The sequence below is a fragment of the Anser cygnoides genome, chromosome 5 (genome assembly GCF_040182565.1).
Source record: "Anser cygnoides isolate HZ-2024a breed goose chromosome 5, Taihu_goose_T2T_genome, whole genome shotgun sequence".
In the NCBI taxonomy this organism is placed as follows: Eukaryota; Metazoa; Chordata; class Aves; order Anseriformes; family Anatidae; genus Anser; species Anser cygnoides.
Genome location: NC_089877.1, coordinates 64,204,825 through 64,220,909, shown reverse-complemented (window position 1 = coordinate 64,220,909; position 16,085 = coordinate 64,204,825). Strand labels below are relative to the sequence as shown.

At 40.5% G+C, this 16,085-nt stretch overlaps 1 protein-coding gene across 3 annotated transcripts in view; it reads right to left on the bottom strand.

Moving 5' to 3' along the window:
* Positions 1-16,085, bottom strand: part of SOS2 (SOS Ras/Rho guanine nucleotide exchange factor 2) — a 53,654-nt gene that overhangs the window by 11,564 nt on the left and 26,005 nt on the right. For all 3 annotated transcript variants that reach the window (XM_048066031.2, XM_048066032.2, XM_048066033.2), the window contains exons 9-14: positions 10,449-10,576; positions 9,425-10,080; positions 5,952-6,033; positions 5,172-5,294; positions 1,543-1,646; positions 95-314 (exon numbers count right to left, since the gene is read on the bottom strand). In XM_048066031.2, the coding sequence (XP_047921988.1) occupies positions 95-314; positions 1,543-1,646; positions 5,172-5,294; positions 5,952-6,033; positions 9,425-10,080; positions 10,449-10,576 (1,313 nt within the window). The remainder of the gene's footprint in view (positions 1-94; positions 315-1,542; positions 1,647-5,171; positions 5,295-5,951; positions 6,034-9,424; positions 10,081-10,448; positions 10,577-16,085) is intronic.

The following is a 16,085-nucleotide window of genomic DNA, read 5'->3' as shown; positions in this document are numbered from 1 at the left end:
AAAACCTACTTCCATAAACTCTGTAAATCAAGGGGACATACTTTTGACTGATTCTATGAATTTTCTGGCTCAGACAGAACTAATAGACCCCTACCTGTACAGGTCAGACTCCAGAAGCGTCAGCTGCCGAGCAATTTCTATGGGGTGCAGCGTCATGAGGTCCAGGGTCTCACTGTGCCCAACACGCCAGATGTGCCACTCAATGGGAGGAGGCGGGCTCTCAAAGGTGATGTTGTGACTAATTCCATTTGCCTGAGCTTTCTTTCTTTTGATGATTTTAGCAATTGATTCCACCCACTTCTTCATGGATTTTCCTACAAAACATAAACCATAACAAACATTTTTAATGTCATCTTAGCTTACTTTTGACAGTTTAATGAAACCAACAACAAAACATGCACGTGCACTCAAAATACTGCATTTCTGCAGGCAAATTAATTCGGTTTGCAGTTCATTATTTTATTTATTTTTTGTTGTCTTACGGGTTCTTGCACTTGTGTCAGTTTGCAAATACAGACACACCAACAAATTTTTGGGTGCTCAGTTGCATTTAAATGCATCTACTGACAGTTTTAGTGGGAGAAAAGTGACCATGTATGCACTGTATTTTACTGCTTCCCCTAAACTGCAACCATTTTCTTTCTGACTGCTAGCTTCGCCTACTAAAATAAAAATAACTGAAAAAAGTAAACAAGCTTAAAGTGAAAACTTTGCAATATGCTGTACTAGTGCACAGCATAATTAAAAGATTAAAAAAATACATGTTTACACCAACAGTCCAACATTTACAGTACACAACATAGTGGACAAGACAAGAAGTACCTTCAGCAGTTCAAGACAAGTAACTCTTACGAGACTAACCCCCAAAATTGAATTATTTCTCTCTGGTCAGCAATAGAAACCTCTGCAAAAGATAAACTACTGGTCTCAAAGTTTGTCTCAGCATGGTACCGCCCCACATATGGTCTGACAATCTGAAAAGTAAAGTCTAGCATTGCCAGGATAACGATGCAAACTGCCATGCCAACACTGCTGGCCCTCCATCTAGGCTGCCCCAAAAAATCTGCTAGTTTGTAAAGGATTGCTCCAGAGGAAGTGATACCAAATGGAACAAGAGTCCTTTCTTAAAAGGATAATGATTTTCAGCTACAACTTTAAATTAATGGGAAAAGAATATGGAAAAACTCATCTCATTACCAATGGGGAAGGAATTCTCTACAAATACACTGCAAAGGAGGAAGGTGAGAGAATTCTGAATTCTCACAAGTCTGTTACAGAGTCAGGCAAGGATGAACACTACTGTCCAGAAGTAAATACACTGAAGTGAAACAATACCACAATGCGTGAAATCATTTTTATGGTAGTTATTTAAGTATGATTCAGGCCAAAGATTGCTCATGTAAAGGAGAGTCAAATAACAGCTCCATTAAAGGCATTAAAATTACTCATGTGTAAAGATATTTTCATGCCTAAAACCCATGAGCATTAGAACAGCAGGTTGTATCAAAATGGGGAAGAACAGAGGACTACCAATTACCATACCTCTTACACTTGAAATAAACGTCTCCAATCTCTCTAGTAACTCCAGATCTCTTTCAAAATCGTAAAAATGATGCTCTACCCAGTGGCGAAAAACATTTAATATTCTGAGGAAGGAGAGAGAAAAAAATAATTATATTTTGGGTGTGGTTTTTTTTTTTTTTTAGAACTTCCAAGCTCATCCTATATAAACACTAAACAAAACAGTTATATAAAAGCTGAGTTACAGATTCATGTAACTGAAAACTATCAATATGCATACGGACATAGGGGCAGAGCAAAGACTAAGCATGCATCGATGGCCACAGAAGTCCCCAAGTATTTTAAACCTAATTTTCCAGTCTTAGCATGTATATAAGTTTTAAAAACAAACAAACAAATAAAGAATGCTAGTGTTGAGGTGTTTTCAGAAGAGGAAAAAAAGTCATCAACAGCACAGAAAGCAGGTATCACGAATACAGGTTGTTGATATAACTTTTAAACAAACAAACAAAAACTAATTAGGATTGACCATCTGATTAGAAACAAATTTGTAACTGTTTCTTTCGTTTACATAAAATTTTATCTTAGAAGTTTTTGCAAGTGTACTTCCCTGATTTTTCATCTTTTTATTTACACTAACAGCACTACAAGATCCAGTGCTTTAAGGATAACACCCAACTCTCTCGATTTTTCTCTACTTTCTTAAACAGACCACCAATAAACAAGCCTTTAAGAACTAAACCACAACAGCTCTTCAGCCTTCTACTCTCTTCAGATGTATCAGAATAAAAAACTGTTTTGCCTCTTCTTCGTGTAAACAAGTCGAACTCCTAACTCAAACCTCTGATTTATTGGGGCGCACCATATCACCTTACCTGAATGGTGAGCTGATATCTCCTACACCAACCAGTACAACAGATTTTCCCTGTGCCAGCCCAAAAGCTGGGATAAGGATGGCGGGGTTAATGGAGAGCCCACAGTCTCGGGCTCAGAGAGGAGATGGTTGCAGTGAGATCTGGTTAATTCTGCCCCATTGCCTTTGCAGAAGTGGCTCAGCAATACGCAGAGCGCTGCTGAACTCTTTTTGCAGCTCAGGATTTTCAGGTAAAGCAGCGCTAATTGTGGTCCTCCTTTCAGCACCAGGCTGCTGTTTGCAGTGGTTCAGCCCTGTAGACTGGGGGCAAGAACGTCTGAGAGGGACAGGGCAGGTAACTGATTTTAATTTGCCAGTCTGGTGTGAGTCAAAGTACCGGAGAAGTTGGCCGGTCTAGCTGAGTCAAATGAAGGACGCTCAACATGAACACATGGAGGACAAACACTGGGAAGAGGAGAACTATTTAAGCTAAAGAATAAAGTTCATCCCATGAAAAAATGGCTACTCAGACCCTTCGGGCTGGAAATTAATGACAGCTTCTAACCATCAAAGGAGTGATGTTTTGAAACGAGTTCCCAATAACAGTAATACAGGATCTTATCTAATCAGTCTTTGCCTTTGAGATATCGTGGTAGGAATACTGAAAAAGCAAGACAGACTACCTGGTTCTGCTGACTGCACTTCCAGCTGGTCACCTCCTCTTTCTCATAACCTCACATGCATTTAGTCAAGCCAAAGACATGACTGTTATGCCTGTGCACTGCACAGCACGTCTACAGCATGTGGAATAAGCACTGAAGAGGGGGAAGGACTGGGCATCTTCATGTTCTCCAGCTTACTCCCAAATCTCAGATCTCTCTGAAGTAGAGGTCGATACTATTACAAAACTGGAATTTACGAAGTGCTGGGCGTATCAGCATAAAAGATCAAATTCAGACACTTCTTTTGAACTGTACGACAGCTAGGAGTTTCAAGCTACCAGAAACGTGTGATATCTCCTCAATTCACAGATTAACTATAAGCCCCAGAAGTGTGTGTGTGTTAAATAGCAGCTTTCATCTCTCATCAAGGAGGCACTAATAAGGCACTCAGCGCACCAACCATAGCATGAATTAGACAATAAAGAGTACCTGTCATGACAAGAGGTATCCTAATCTCTCAAAGAAAGCAACCAGAAACCACAACCAAACACCCTGGAAACTTCGGAAAACTTTGGAAAATTGGGCACAGGTTTCAAACAGCTCAAACGTAACATCTGAAAGCACTAGTGCTGCGTTGATTTTGGAAATTAATAGCAAGAATTGCGGCTACTTGCTGCTTTAAACTTTTCTACAGGGTCCAGTTCATCGGCAAGCCCCTGTCCTGCTTGGCTACGGCATCAACAGCGCTGCAGGAAGATGCATTTGTACCATGCGGAGGGGCACTGTGAGGAGGTCCCCAAGCAACTTCAAGCCTAGCTAGTAGGGGAGGTTATAAAAATAGCAACAAAAGCAATACGGCTATATTTAAACTCGTGAGCCAGTTACGTCACAAAAGCCCATTCTGTGCAAGTTTCTTTGGAGGGGCTCTATAGGCCTTCATGTGGATGTCTGCAGAAACACTCACCAGAAAATAGCGATCTGAAAGCAGGAAAAAATTATGCTGAGAAGTAGCATGTGAAGATCTCCCAAGAACTGATAGCTCTGGAGACTAGCAGCCCTGCCGAACCCGCGGGAACTGATAAACTCAGAACACTAAGAACCTGAGAAAGCTGTGCAAGGACGGGAGCACAGAGAAGTATCAAGATTACGCTGGGGTTGTATAACCTGGGACCACATCCAAGAAAGTGGTGGCTCCTACGTATCGACAAGAGCTACAGGATTATGTACATACATACTTGGGTGTTTAGTTTGGATCTTTATTTTTTTTTTTTTTAAATGTATGTATATATTTGTACACAACTATCTGATGAAAGAAGTACTCCCTCAGTGACCTTCCAAAAACCTACACTGAAGGTCCTGGCATGTCAGTATGATTCTCTAATTAACAGTAAATTGCTGCTGCTCTGAACAGGTAACTATGAATGACTGCGTGGTGAGGGAAAAAAAACGGAGGGTACTGTGCCTATGGTTATTTGCCAGTAATAGTAACAGCTCGATACTACTAATAGCAACAGTTTAATGAATAAAAGTTGTTCTAACAAACACTCGCTGTGATCTCTGTCTCCTCCTGACTTGATTCCCTATCAGGGAAACAACTAGCCTCATTCATGCTAGAAATGCTTAATTGTTCCCCAAATTAGCTTGGTCAGCAAGACCTTGAAGATTCACTGTAGCCCATTGCAAAGTGCAGTACAGACAAGAGTCTCCCTGTGTGCAAATACATCAATAGGCTGGGAAAGGGAGTAAAATACCAGCAGGACTGAAAAAATGGGAACAGAGAAACTATCTTCACAGGGCCTGTTAACAAGGAACCCATTCAACGTGCCGTCAGAAACACTTTGAGTTGTACATCCCTCACCCACACCCGCTTTACATAGCAGCCATACAGCGTTCTTGTGGGTGGTGGAGATCACAGCTGTGAGCAGCAGAGAACCAAAGTACAGTTGCAGCAACAACAACAGAAGTCAGTATGACTAATCAGAACATGGCTTGGGATATTAGTCTGGCTGCAGACAATGATAAGTCCCTACTTGACAGCACAGCAGTCTCCTAAAGAGATTACCGTCTCCAGGAACGCAATATAATTGCTGAACTAAAATCTGGATTTAAGAGAAGAAATTTAAAAGCAAATAAACCTGAGTTGCACTGGCTGGACGTATTCCTTGCGAAATCGCTTAAGGTCTGCGCTGATGGGCTGCTCTCCTTTCTCGATTGCCAGCCTGTCTGCTTCAGTAGGCTCAGGCTCTGGGATTTCAAACCTATGAACACAAGCACCAGAAAACTGATGGCAATTAAGATAAAAGACAAAACCCTTTATGTAGGACATGAAGAGCAATTTTATTTAAAGAAATTCAGTGCAGTGAAACTCAAGCACTCATCTGGTATCCGGTCTGCCTGGAATTCCCTCTTCCCCTAGCTATGTGCTGCTAACACACCCAGCTCTCCCTCTGATAATTCCCTAGCTTTCTGGTCATCACAAGATGTCTAGACTAGGATATAAGGTTTTTAACTACCTGCTAGCTTGATTAAGTGAAGATTAGAAGAAAGCTTAAGAGCAGCTTTATCACGCTGTATTAACATGTTGTTTACAGTAAGAGTCTGTGCCTTTCAAACAAACTGCTTAGAACACTTCAGTACACTCAAACGTAAGCAGTCCAAACCACTGCTGAGGCACACTGACTTCTCTGCCTGATAAGGAATTCAGGTGCTAATTTAACAATCTGGAAAAAAGGAGGCTTGCATTAAAAACTGGCATCGCTGTTGCCCTTTTAAGAAATTACTGTTTTATGCACTTTGCTGTTTTTCCTGTTTGCTAAACGTATTCCACACGGCACTGAGAACACGAGCAGAAAAGGAACAGGTAAATGAACGCAAAGCCTTTTTCAGCGTCTTCAGAAAGGATAACCACAGCTTACCTTTCAATCAGTAAGCTCAGCAGTTCCTGGGGCTTGCAAAAGGAGCGATATGTGGTAAGGAAAGTACGTACAAAATTTGGATCTGTAAAGACAGAGTAAGAAAATGATGAAGGTTTAAAATCTAATCTGAAAATATCAGGAAAAAAAATACATGCCCACACAGGAAATGTTTAAAGTGCAGAAAATACACTGAAATTGTAAGTCAAGCACCGTGGTTTAGAAAATACCCGAACTGATACTGCTTGTGGAATTTTCATTTAGCCCTTTGATACAATTCCCCTGTAAAAGTATTCAGCTGCACATTCTCTCAAAAACTGTCTCAGTCTTGGCATGTGGAATGGCTTACACTCACTGCCCAGGAAGCTATTCAGTGCTTTCATAAAGACAAGGAGAACCAAGTAGAACTAGGCTGCCCACTGTCTTGACATCAAAAATACCTATACCACCCCGACAAAACGTTTGTCTTACCTGTTCTTAAAAAACCTCCCCAGCAGAGCCTGCACGCCTCCCCCGGCCACGCCGCTGCAGCACACAACTGCCCTCGGCAGAGCAGGCAGAGCAGTACGGGCAGCAGAGGCCTTACAAAGCAAATACCTGCAGCACCTCCAGACGGGGCATCTCCAGAAGCCACCACACCTGCCTCCTGCCTTCTTGCTGCTGCAGGAGGTGTGTTACCACCCGGCGCAGCTGTCTGCAAGCCACGACAATTCTCAGCCCGGTGTCAATCTGCCTTCCCTGGCATTTCAGCTGAGGCCAACATGTGTTTTCGTCGGCCCGCTGCTAGCTTAGAAGCATACATCTATTACGATCTTGTTTATCAAAGGTATTAAGTGCACTTTATATCACACTCCAAGCATAGTTTTCCATGCTGCAAGAGCACTCCCATCAGTCAAACCCCTCCGCATCAAGCTGCACAAGCAGGAATGTAAGTTCAGTGGCCATCTGCTAAAAAACTCCATCAAATTGACCAGCACCACAAAACAGAGTCAAGGAGAGAACCCAGTCCTCTAATATAGCACCCACGTGCTGCAACCACAAACATTTCTCCCCTTGCTCCACAGTTCCGTGCCTCATTTGAAGCCTGGGCAAAAAATTATAGCCCCCAAACAGACAATCTTGACTCATCCCTGGCCACTGAGGAAGGTGGCACAGCACACAGACACTAGGGAATACAAGACTACGGACACGCCTGCCTGAAAAGAAACCAACAATCCACAACAAAACACAAATGAAATGCTTAATTACACATAGTTCCACCATTTTCCTTTAGTTTCTTTCAATTCCACTCTTGGGGAGTATCCTAGGTTGTGAATAAGCAGGCTGACAGACTAATCACTTTACTGTGAGCCTCAAAGGGTCATCATCTGGCCCTAATCCTTCCATGCCTGCTGCAGACCCCCCACGTGGCTACCAGCGGCAGCAAGCTGCTAGCCTGTGGCCGCAGCGGCTGCCTGAGCTGCTTGGGAGCAAATGAACGGTGAAATACAGGAAAACCAGGCCTAGAGAAATGCTTGTACAGATGTTCACTACAAGCACGGATTTGGGGTTGCCTGCTGCAGACCCCCCACGTGGCTACCAGCGGCAGCAAGCTGCTAGCCTGTGGCCGCAGCGGCTGCCTGAGCTGCTTGGGAGCAAATGAACGGTGAAATACAGGAAAACCAGGCCTAGAGAAATGCTTGTACAGATGTTCACTACAAGCACGGATTTGGGGTTGTTGGGTGTTTCTTTTTACTTACTGTTCTATAAATCATCTAGAATCTGTCAGCGTTAAGTGCAGGCAACTTACACCAGCAGTCATCAACGTGCAGTCAATTAATTTCTTCTAAGAAGCATCCAGAAGATTAGGAGAGATGCTTCTTTAAAGCGGGCTTAAATTCCCTGCAAAGGCTCAACGTTTTTAAGGGAGCCTATTTAGGAATGTGCTTGCAAGCTAGAAGTAATGGTGCTCTCGTTCTGTGCTGCTGAGTTTGCACCCTAGTCCTGGACCGGCCTGTTCTGCCTCTACGTCACATCTACAGTCACTCGTCAGTATTATTTATGGCACTTTTAAAAGAAAAATCTTCCTCTTACCACTGAACAGGCGGGCAGGTTCTCTCTGCTCTGCAGACAAGATCTGCAATTCTCTTAGAATGGGGACTGCTACTCTGCTTTCTGACCTGTGTAGGTGCCTTTATATTATTTTTTTAGACTATTTTTGTAAATAAACACTCTCAACACAATGGAAAATACAAGCAATGCGCTTCTAATAGCGGCTTACAAGCTAAATTCAAGAGATTAACAACTCTGCATCTGCTGTCTCCCATGGTATCCTGGTATCAACTGGCAAGTTCTTTCACACGACGTAAGTTCTACAAACAACCTGTGCTGGAACAAACCTGCTTCAAACAATCTGAAACTAACGCAAACATACAAAAACCGAACAGCTAAAAACGTATTGTTACATAAATACAAAGATAAAGCACCACCAGGATCTGCTAGGAGTCCCTCCGCATGCTGTTAGTTATTGAAATGCCCTTGCGGAGGCAGACGGACAGGGTTTGTTAGTCTTGGCTCCAAACGCTGTTTGGGAAAAAGCACACAGAAACCCGAGAGGACAATGCTTTCACTGAAGATTCCCAAAGCCAAAGCGGCAAGTACTTGTGCTATAAAACCCTCGCAAGTTACACTATCAAACTAATAGTCAGATGCACCAGTTCTTTCCGAAAGAGCGAGATGCCCTAACATGCCACAGAAACCCACCATGTCTTTGAACTGGCTGACGTGGGAGTCACAGATATCATAAGCTATGGGTTACCTGCATGGTAACGAGTAGCTTCAACGCTGAATTTCAGTGTGTGGCCAACGAGAAATTCTGTATCTTCCTTTTCTTTCTTTCTTTAAGATATACAGCTCAAGACAACCTAGCTCTAGTTGTTACAATAGCATGCACGTTTTTAAAGACTCACACCTAAGATCTCTCAAACATTTTCAGCAGTGTTAGTACTTCACATAATTACAAGTTTTCTTTCTGTGGCTTTAAGATAGCGTTTCACAGGGAAGTCTGAAGAATTGATTGGGATTCGCATCCTTTTCTACTGAGGGACTTCAGGAAGTGGCAGGCTAAGGCTTAACAGAAATAACCACCAGCATTTCTCCTCCTCCACGCAGCATGCAACACTGCTGCTTTAGCCACGATGGTCTTGGGAGAAGAATGAAGCAAAGGTTTAACAGAAAGCATCGGTAGCTCCTTAGACCACTAACACATTGTGGGAGGGGGGACTTGCATGCCTGAAGTCTTCTTATAGCTTTGCCAGCAAAGCTATTTTATTTAATAAGATATGGGTTATTTCTGCAAACCTCACTTTACATTTAACTATATGCAGGGGAAAAAAAGAAAGAAAAGGAAAAAAAAGAAAAAAGAAAAAAAGGACTAAATTAATCACCCATACAAGCACCGTCTTAAAAAACACATATAGAGCAAATGTTCAGGGTACCTGCATACATATGGTATGTTAACCTTTCGATTAATTTCACAACCGTTCCTCCTTTGATGATAGGAATTCCATTCCTGCTTTGCAAGTTGTCCTCAAAAACAATGTTATCCTCAGAGTCTTCCACTACAAAACGATACACGCTTGGGCTGGGCAACCTCAGGGGCTGTTCGTTTTCTTCTTGCAGTAACACTGAATCAAGCATCCTATCCAGAGTACTCCGATACTGGAGGGAAATCAGAGCAGCCATCCAATTACTCTTCTCTTCAGCAGACTTGGCAGCAAAGAGTATACTGTTTTCATCTTTAGACACCAGTTCAAAAGCATGTTTATATTCAGATGTGTCATCTTTATCAATAATCTGTATTTTTCTCATGATAATTTTTTCCTTCAGTCTATACTCCGCATTGCTGTAACCGGGCAGCCGTGACTGGCCGTGATTAGTTTTACAGCTGATCATTAAACCATCAAAGAGAAAGATGTGGCGTTCATGTTTGGCTCCTATTTTTGTCAAGGTGCCTTCCATTATGAATTCATTACAGCACTGCCCAATATCTTTGCCTTCCCAGCCATCAATATTTTTCTGGATTTCATTCATTTTCTTGATGGCCAAGTGTTTGCTTCTTATTTGTCGGTTATAGAAGCGACAGACTGGCTCCCTTGAATGAATAAAAGAAAAAGTCACGATGGGCACATTCCATGTTTGCCATCCCAAGAGACCAAAGTAAAATCAACTAAATTAATCGTTTATCATTCTTTCTTTCCCCTAAATGCCCTAATCAAGTTTACTGTTCCAAATAAACTACGTGCACTGTTTTGGCAAGTGAAAGAATAAGATATTGACATTATTTATAGAAATGACTGAAAGTTTGGGCTGCTATTCCATCTACAATGAAAATGGGCATAAAGACATGCCTCGAACAGGAAACACACACACTAACTAGAAAAAAAAAGACAATTCCTTCCACATAATTGATTTCTTTCTCTGTCAACTTTGGAAAACCAGTGTAGTTTTGTGGATTATTACCCAGGCCGACGTCTTGGGGAGTGTTTGCTGTAAATGCGCTCCATGCTGCACTGGAGGTTCAGAAGAGCAGTAATGGCTTGTTTTAAGCACTCCCGATCCTCTTCATCTTCACTGCATTCCTGCAGTTGCTATAACATAATAAACAGTTTTCTTTCAGATTTGTCTGAATTACAGAAGGGTAGGAAGGCTGACAAACATTCTTACAGTGTTTTCCACAGCACTCAGTGAAACCAATGACTTCAAGCCAATCAAAGAGTAATTCCTAGTAGCGCACTCAGAACTAGCTGTGTGCGTAACTACAGCACATTTGTCAGATACTCGGGAACAGTCTGTACATATGCAAAAGCAGAGAGCAGGTGGGAGTTTAGAAAGACAACCCTTTTCTTACCGAGTGCCAATACTAACTGTCGGAGACGTTTTTTTCTGTTATCTTTTCAACAAATTTGCAACTGATAACGATTTTGTTAAACAGTTTGGAGGTTTGAAGCAGTCAAGGATGAAATGCTGGTTTATGTAACCACATGTAATATTCCTTCAATAAGGCAATCTCAACATTTCAGAGCACGTTTAAAAGACAAAATGACCAAGATTCACCCTCTTCTTACTGTTCTGAACTCAGCCATCTTCAGCAAATTCATCTATTTCAAGAAGAAGCACCAACTATGTCTGGCAAACTCTACCATACCAAATAAAGTCTGAAATTCAAGATTTGCTTCTAATTGTAAAATGTAAACACAGTGAAAATCAGCATGAAGAGTACATCTGTCTTTGCCACTAGGCAGAAACTTCTCGTGTTTGGCAATTTAACAAGCTTTCGTATCATCTCTATACGCTCAACAGCAGTATGGTTTGAGAAAAGCCTGTTTACAGAATTCCTCTTTTTGGTTAAGGTCATCACTCCTAAAACACTACTGCTCTAAGTAAGAGAGATTTTTCTTTTTAACCCCTTTTGTGTTCAAGATTGTATGAATTTTTTAAAGAAAACTCAGGCAAACTGATTTGCTGGGCAATATCAAGACACTATGCCATGCAGTTCTGGGTAAGTTCTGTTTTACCTGCATACTTCGGGAGAACTCTTACTTACAATCACTCAGCATGGCAGAAGCCTTCTTTTCCTTTCCCCACTATGTTCCCTCAGCAAGGATATGTAGCTTCCTCTAAAAGTAATTGAGAGAACAGGATTTGACCAGATTGGTCCACTCTCTTCATGTAATTTAAATCACTAAAATGTTTATTTTTCACATGCCCAAACAACCTTCATCTTGCATATTAGAGAAATGAGAGTTTCATGGCCAAAAATTTCCAGGAAGTTTATGAGCTGGGGAACAGTATAGGGAAGGGAAAAAAATAAGATGTCAATCTCTGTCGAAACCCTTTTTTTTTTTTTCCTTTGTATCTGCCCTAGAAATGCAAAGAACATAAAAATGGCTTGAAAAGTGCAATATCCTAAAAGTGGGGAAAGCTATTAAGCCTGATAAAACACTCTTCCTCCTCCCATGTCCCAAGCACAATTTTTTCCATACCTTTTCTGAAGTGAGAGCTTTGGGAGTTAACAGATGTCGAATGGCATACTTTACTTTTATTGTTGTTGGTCTTGAAAAAAACCCACTTGTCTAGTAATCTAATCCATTTCTACACCGTAACAAATAGATTCCTGAAGATCAGGCGGACTACCTGAAGCTCATTCTCTGTAATCACTTGACCAACATCTGCTTTTCCAAATGCCTGTTCTTATCGAGCATCTTTCTGACTGAACAACAGATTAAAAAAGTGCAATATTTTCTAGACAGAGAAAATATGTAAATCTACAGGAAAAGGGAAAAAGGGGTCCTGCTTCTATCAGATATATTTAAGAATACCAGACAAATTGAGAGTATTAACTATTCAATTTTTTATTATACAGAAAACTGAGAGAAAACAGTAATGAAGCATGGTATTCATTAAAGAAATAATGCCGTGATGATCCTGTAGCATACTGGCCAGGGTTTCTGTCTCTGTCAGCAATTAGGTAACAGTGGAAAAGATCAAAAGGCAGAATTTCATATACTTTGGGTTGCCTGATAACTACATAGTGAGTCACACGCATGAATTAGGGGCAATCTCCCAAAGAAGGGAGGCTGTATGCTCTATAGTCAATAAAGGAAAGCCATCCTGGACTTGAGCACAGACTTGAACTGCTGATTTTCAGGTATTTAAAGATTCATCTATCTCGCACCTTGTTCAGGACTTGGATAGATTGTGTGACCCCTCGAGTCCTTCCCACTGCATTTACTGAGTAACGTTTCCTGGAACTCTTGTATTGACAGACGTTTATGAAAACATTACTGGAGCTTGAAAGACTGATGAAACACCGAGCGCTTCTCTACACTGCCAGCATTCAGGTGTCTGTCCTCCCAGGTATCAAGCATTGTGATTTGAAACACAGAATGCTCTGATAATTAATTAAAGATGTCACAGCCAGAGTGCATTTGTTACCTGTTTGCAAGAGCTAACATTTTTTGATCACTACGAGGTATTTTTCTTCAAGACATTTCCTTAGTGTGACTTCCTTCAACCTTCGCTACAATTGCTCGTTGCGAAACAATCCAAGGTAAGCTTTGTCTTCTGTCATTGCTTGAACAAGCAATCAACGTCATTAAAGAAAAGTGACAGCATGGTGTTCAAAGGCTATTTCCTGGAGTATTTCTGGAGAATAGAGACCTGTCTACTGCTGCTACCCAAGAGCAGACAAACCGGAGGAATTCGATACGGAAAGGACTATGAAAGGACTCTGGTGCAGATTTTGCATGAAACGGCCGCACATACAGGCTTTTGCGAAGGGGAAAGTTGTTCTGCCTGAAAGAATTTTCAAGCTTTTCAAACTTTAATTTCATCCATTTTAGTTTCCCTGTTTTGCAAAAGAGCAAACACCAGGGCCTGCACTTCTGTAAATCATTCATTATTTTATTTACCTCCCAATTCAGTAGCTTTGGGGTTTTTAGGTTTTTTTTTTTTTTTTTTTTTTTTTTGAGACTGTTGCTCCTAAAGAAAGCTAGTGAACTTAGCTTTTCTCTCTGCTGAAGCCAGGAAAATAGTCTATGTGAGTATTTGTTCCTTTTCTGCTTCCATTTTTGCCAGTTCTTTTTCAGCCAAGGTTCCTAGAGCCAAATACAATGGCAACAGAGAAGCAGTCACCCATACTTTATGACATACTAATACTGTTGAATAAATGCTTTCTCTATCCCCAAAAACACTCTGCTTTTTAAGAATCACTGCTGTAGATTTAGGATGTCTTCAAAATACAACATGAAGTTCAGATTTTAAACCTGCAACTGCAGTGATCCCAACAAAAGGTTCAGTAATTATGATTACTTGTACACTTTGGATAAAGGTCAAATTTCATCATTTTCACTACCAGAATGCCCCAGCTAAAAAAAAAAACAACAACAAACCATTGGCTAATTACCTTTCATGCAGAATCCTGTTGTTTTGTAACGAAGGTAAAAACAATTAAAAGAAACAATAAAACTTTTTCTACTACCTCCAGATTATTCCTCAAAGACCTCAGGCAATTTTAAGAACGTGCATTTATAAGCTGATCCCGTCGATATTAGCCGGAGATATGAGCAGACTCAGAGCCTCCCATGAGACAGAAAACTCTTACAGCATTGCAAACTTAAGACAGGCTATCAAAAATGAATTGTCCTCTCTGTGCAATGGTTTAAAACAGAAATAGTAACCACCCTTTCCTGTCACTGACAAAAAAGCTAACAAGTTTGTATGCTAAGCATTTAATCTTAAATTTGAAAACAAATTACAAAACACTCGAAACAAAACACTGACTGGTAAGCCATGCATGTTATCATTTCCCTGAAGAGCAGGCAAACACCACAGAGCTTGTAAAATCAGGTAAATGCTTCGATCCTCCCAAAGCTGGGGCTCCTGATTTCAGTCTTTAATTTCATACCGAGGCACTCTCATTCCCAGCTTTAAGACACAATGGGTCAAACATTAGCCTGACCTTCAGCATAATACAGGTCACTGAACTAATTGTGTCACTGAAACATGAAAGAACAACATTTTAAGAAGTTCCAGAGACTTATCATATGCAACTGACCCTGACGGAAAGGGAAGTTGCACTATTTTGAAAAGGAGATGTAGTTACGAAGCTGTAAGTGTTCACAGCAAGGCTCGCAGGACTGCGCTGTGCTTCTGCTGTCATCCTTTAGGTCTTTGCTCTGTGTTTATTTTCTTTTTGAAGCTCTCCTCACAGAAACACAAGTTTTATGAAGGCAAATATTAAAACTATGGGAATTTAAATATTCTGTTCTCAATATAGATGGTGCAGTAATCTGCATAAAAGTTCACTGACAGAGGGATTTTTTTTTAAGCTTTGTTAACTTTTTTCTAAGCTGAGTATCAACAGAAACACTTGCAGATTTAAAAATTGTTGAAGTCACTTGGATTTAAAACTTTCTACCTGATACTGGTAAATCCATACATTGCAGACGTCTGGTTCATGGCTCACATTAAATGACCAGTATTTTGGAGGGTAAAAAAAAAGAATACATGTTAGGTATTAATCACAAACTAGCCTCAAGCCAACTGTTATTTTTTCTGCTATGAGTTTCTTTACTTCTGAGAAGATTTTACATTGCATTACAGATGTTCTAGGTTGCAAAGTTTCCTATTCTTCCTTCATTCAAGTAAATCCTCTGAAATACGAAGGCAGACCTTAGAACAGTTAAGAGCTGCAAAACACTGCTAACATTGCTTTTTACATTGAGAACTTTAAAAAAAAAGTTTAATTTCTGAAGCTATTAACGAAATGTCAGCTATAGCCACAGGATATTTCATCCATTTAATCTGAGTATATCCCATTTAGTTAATAATTCACTTAACCTTATTCGTATTACAAACTTTCCCAACACAATAGGGCAAACAGAAACTTTCTTTTTTACATTATCCTCAACTACTTCAAAAAGCTCTGACCTAAGTATTTTTCAAGATACTACATTTTCTACAGCAAGGGTGCTTTTTCTTATTCAAGAATGATTATTATAGATCTCGGATGTTAAATTTCTGCTGACTGCTAGCCTCTGATCTCATAACTCACTGCAGAAACATTTGCTTGTAAGCAAAAAAGATACACGCTTAGTTACTTTTTGGCTTTTAGCTGTTATACCCAGGGGAAATATCTACTGATGTGAACTACCTTGCACATCAGAATAAAATAAGTGCAAGTGATATGTGGTCGGACCAAACAAGGCTATGCTAATTTAAGTAATGCCTTTACAGGCAGAACAGCTCATACAGACTGGATGCCAATGTAAACAATTTGTATGGTAAGACCCCCAAAATACATCCTAGAGGAATAATTTTTTATCAGCTAAATCAGAATTCCATAACGCCTGCATATTTCATCAATACCATTTCTTGGAAGATACAAAATAAGAAAGTATTATCACTTATTTTCATCCTTCCTTACCATGGAGAAAGTGTGGTACACCATGAAAAATGCTATTTTTTGCAGTATCTCTTCAGTTTAGGACTCAAGACAAATAGTTTAACATTAAGAACAGATTATTCCCTGCTGAAAGGAAGTGCTCCCCCACCACCCCAGCCCCACTAAGATCAGCTGAGCTACAACTGTAGTGT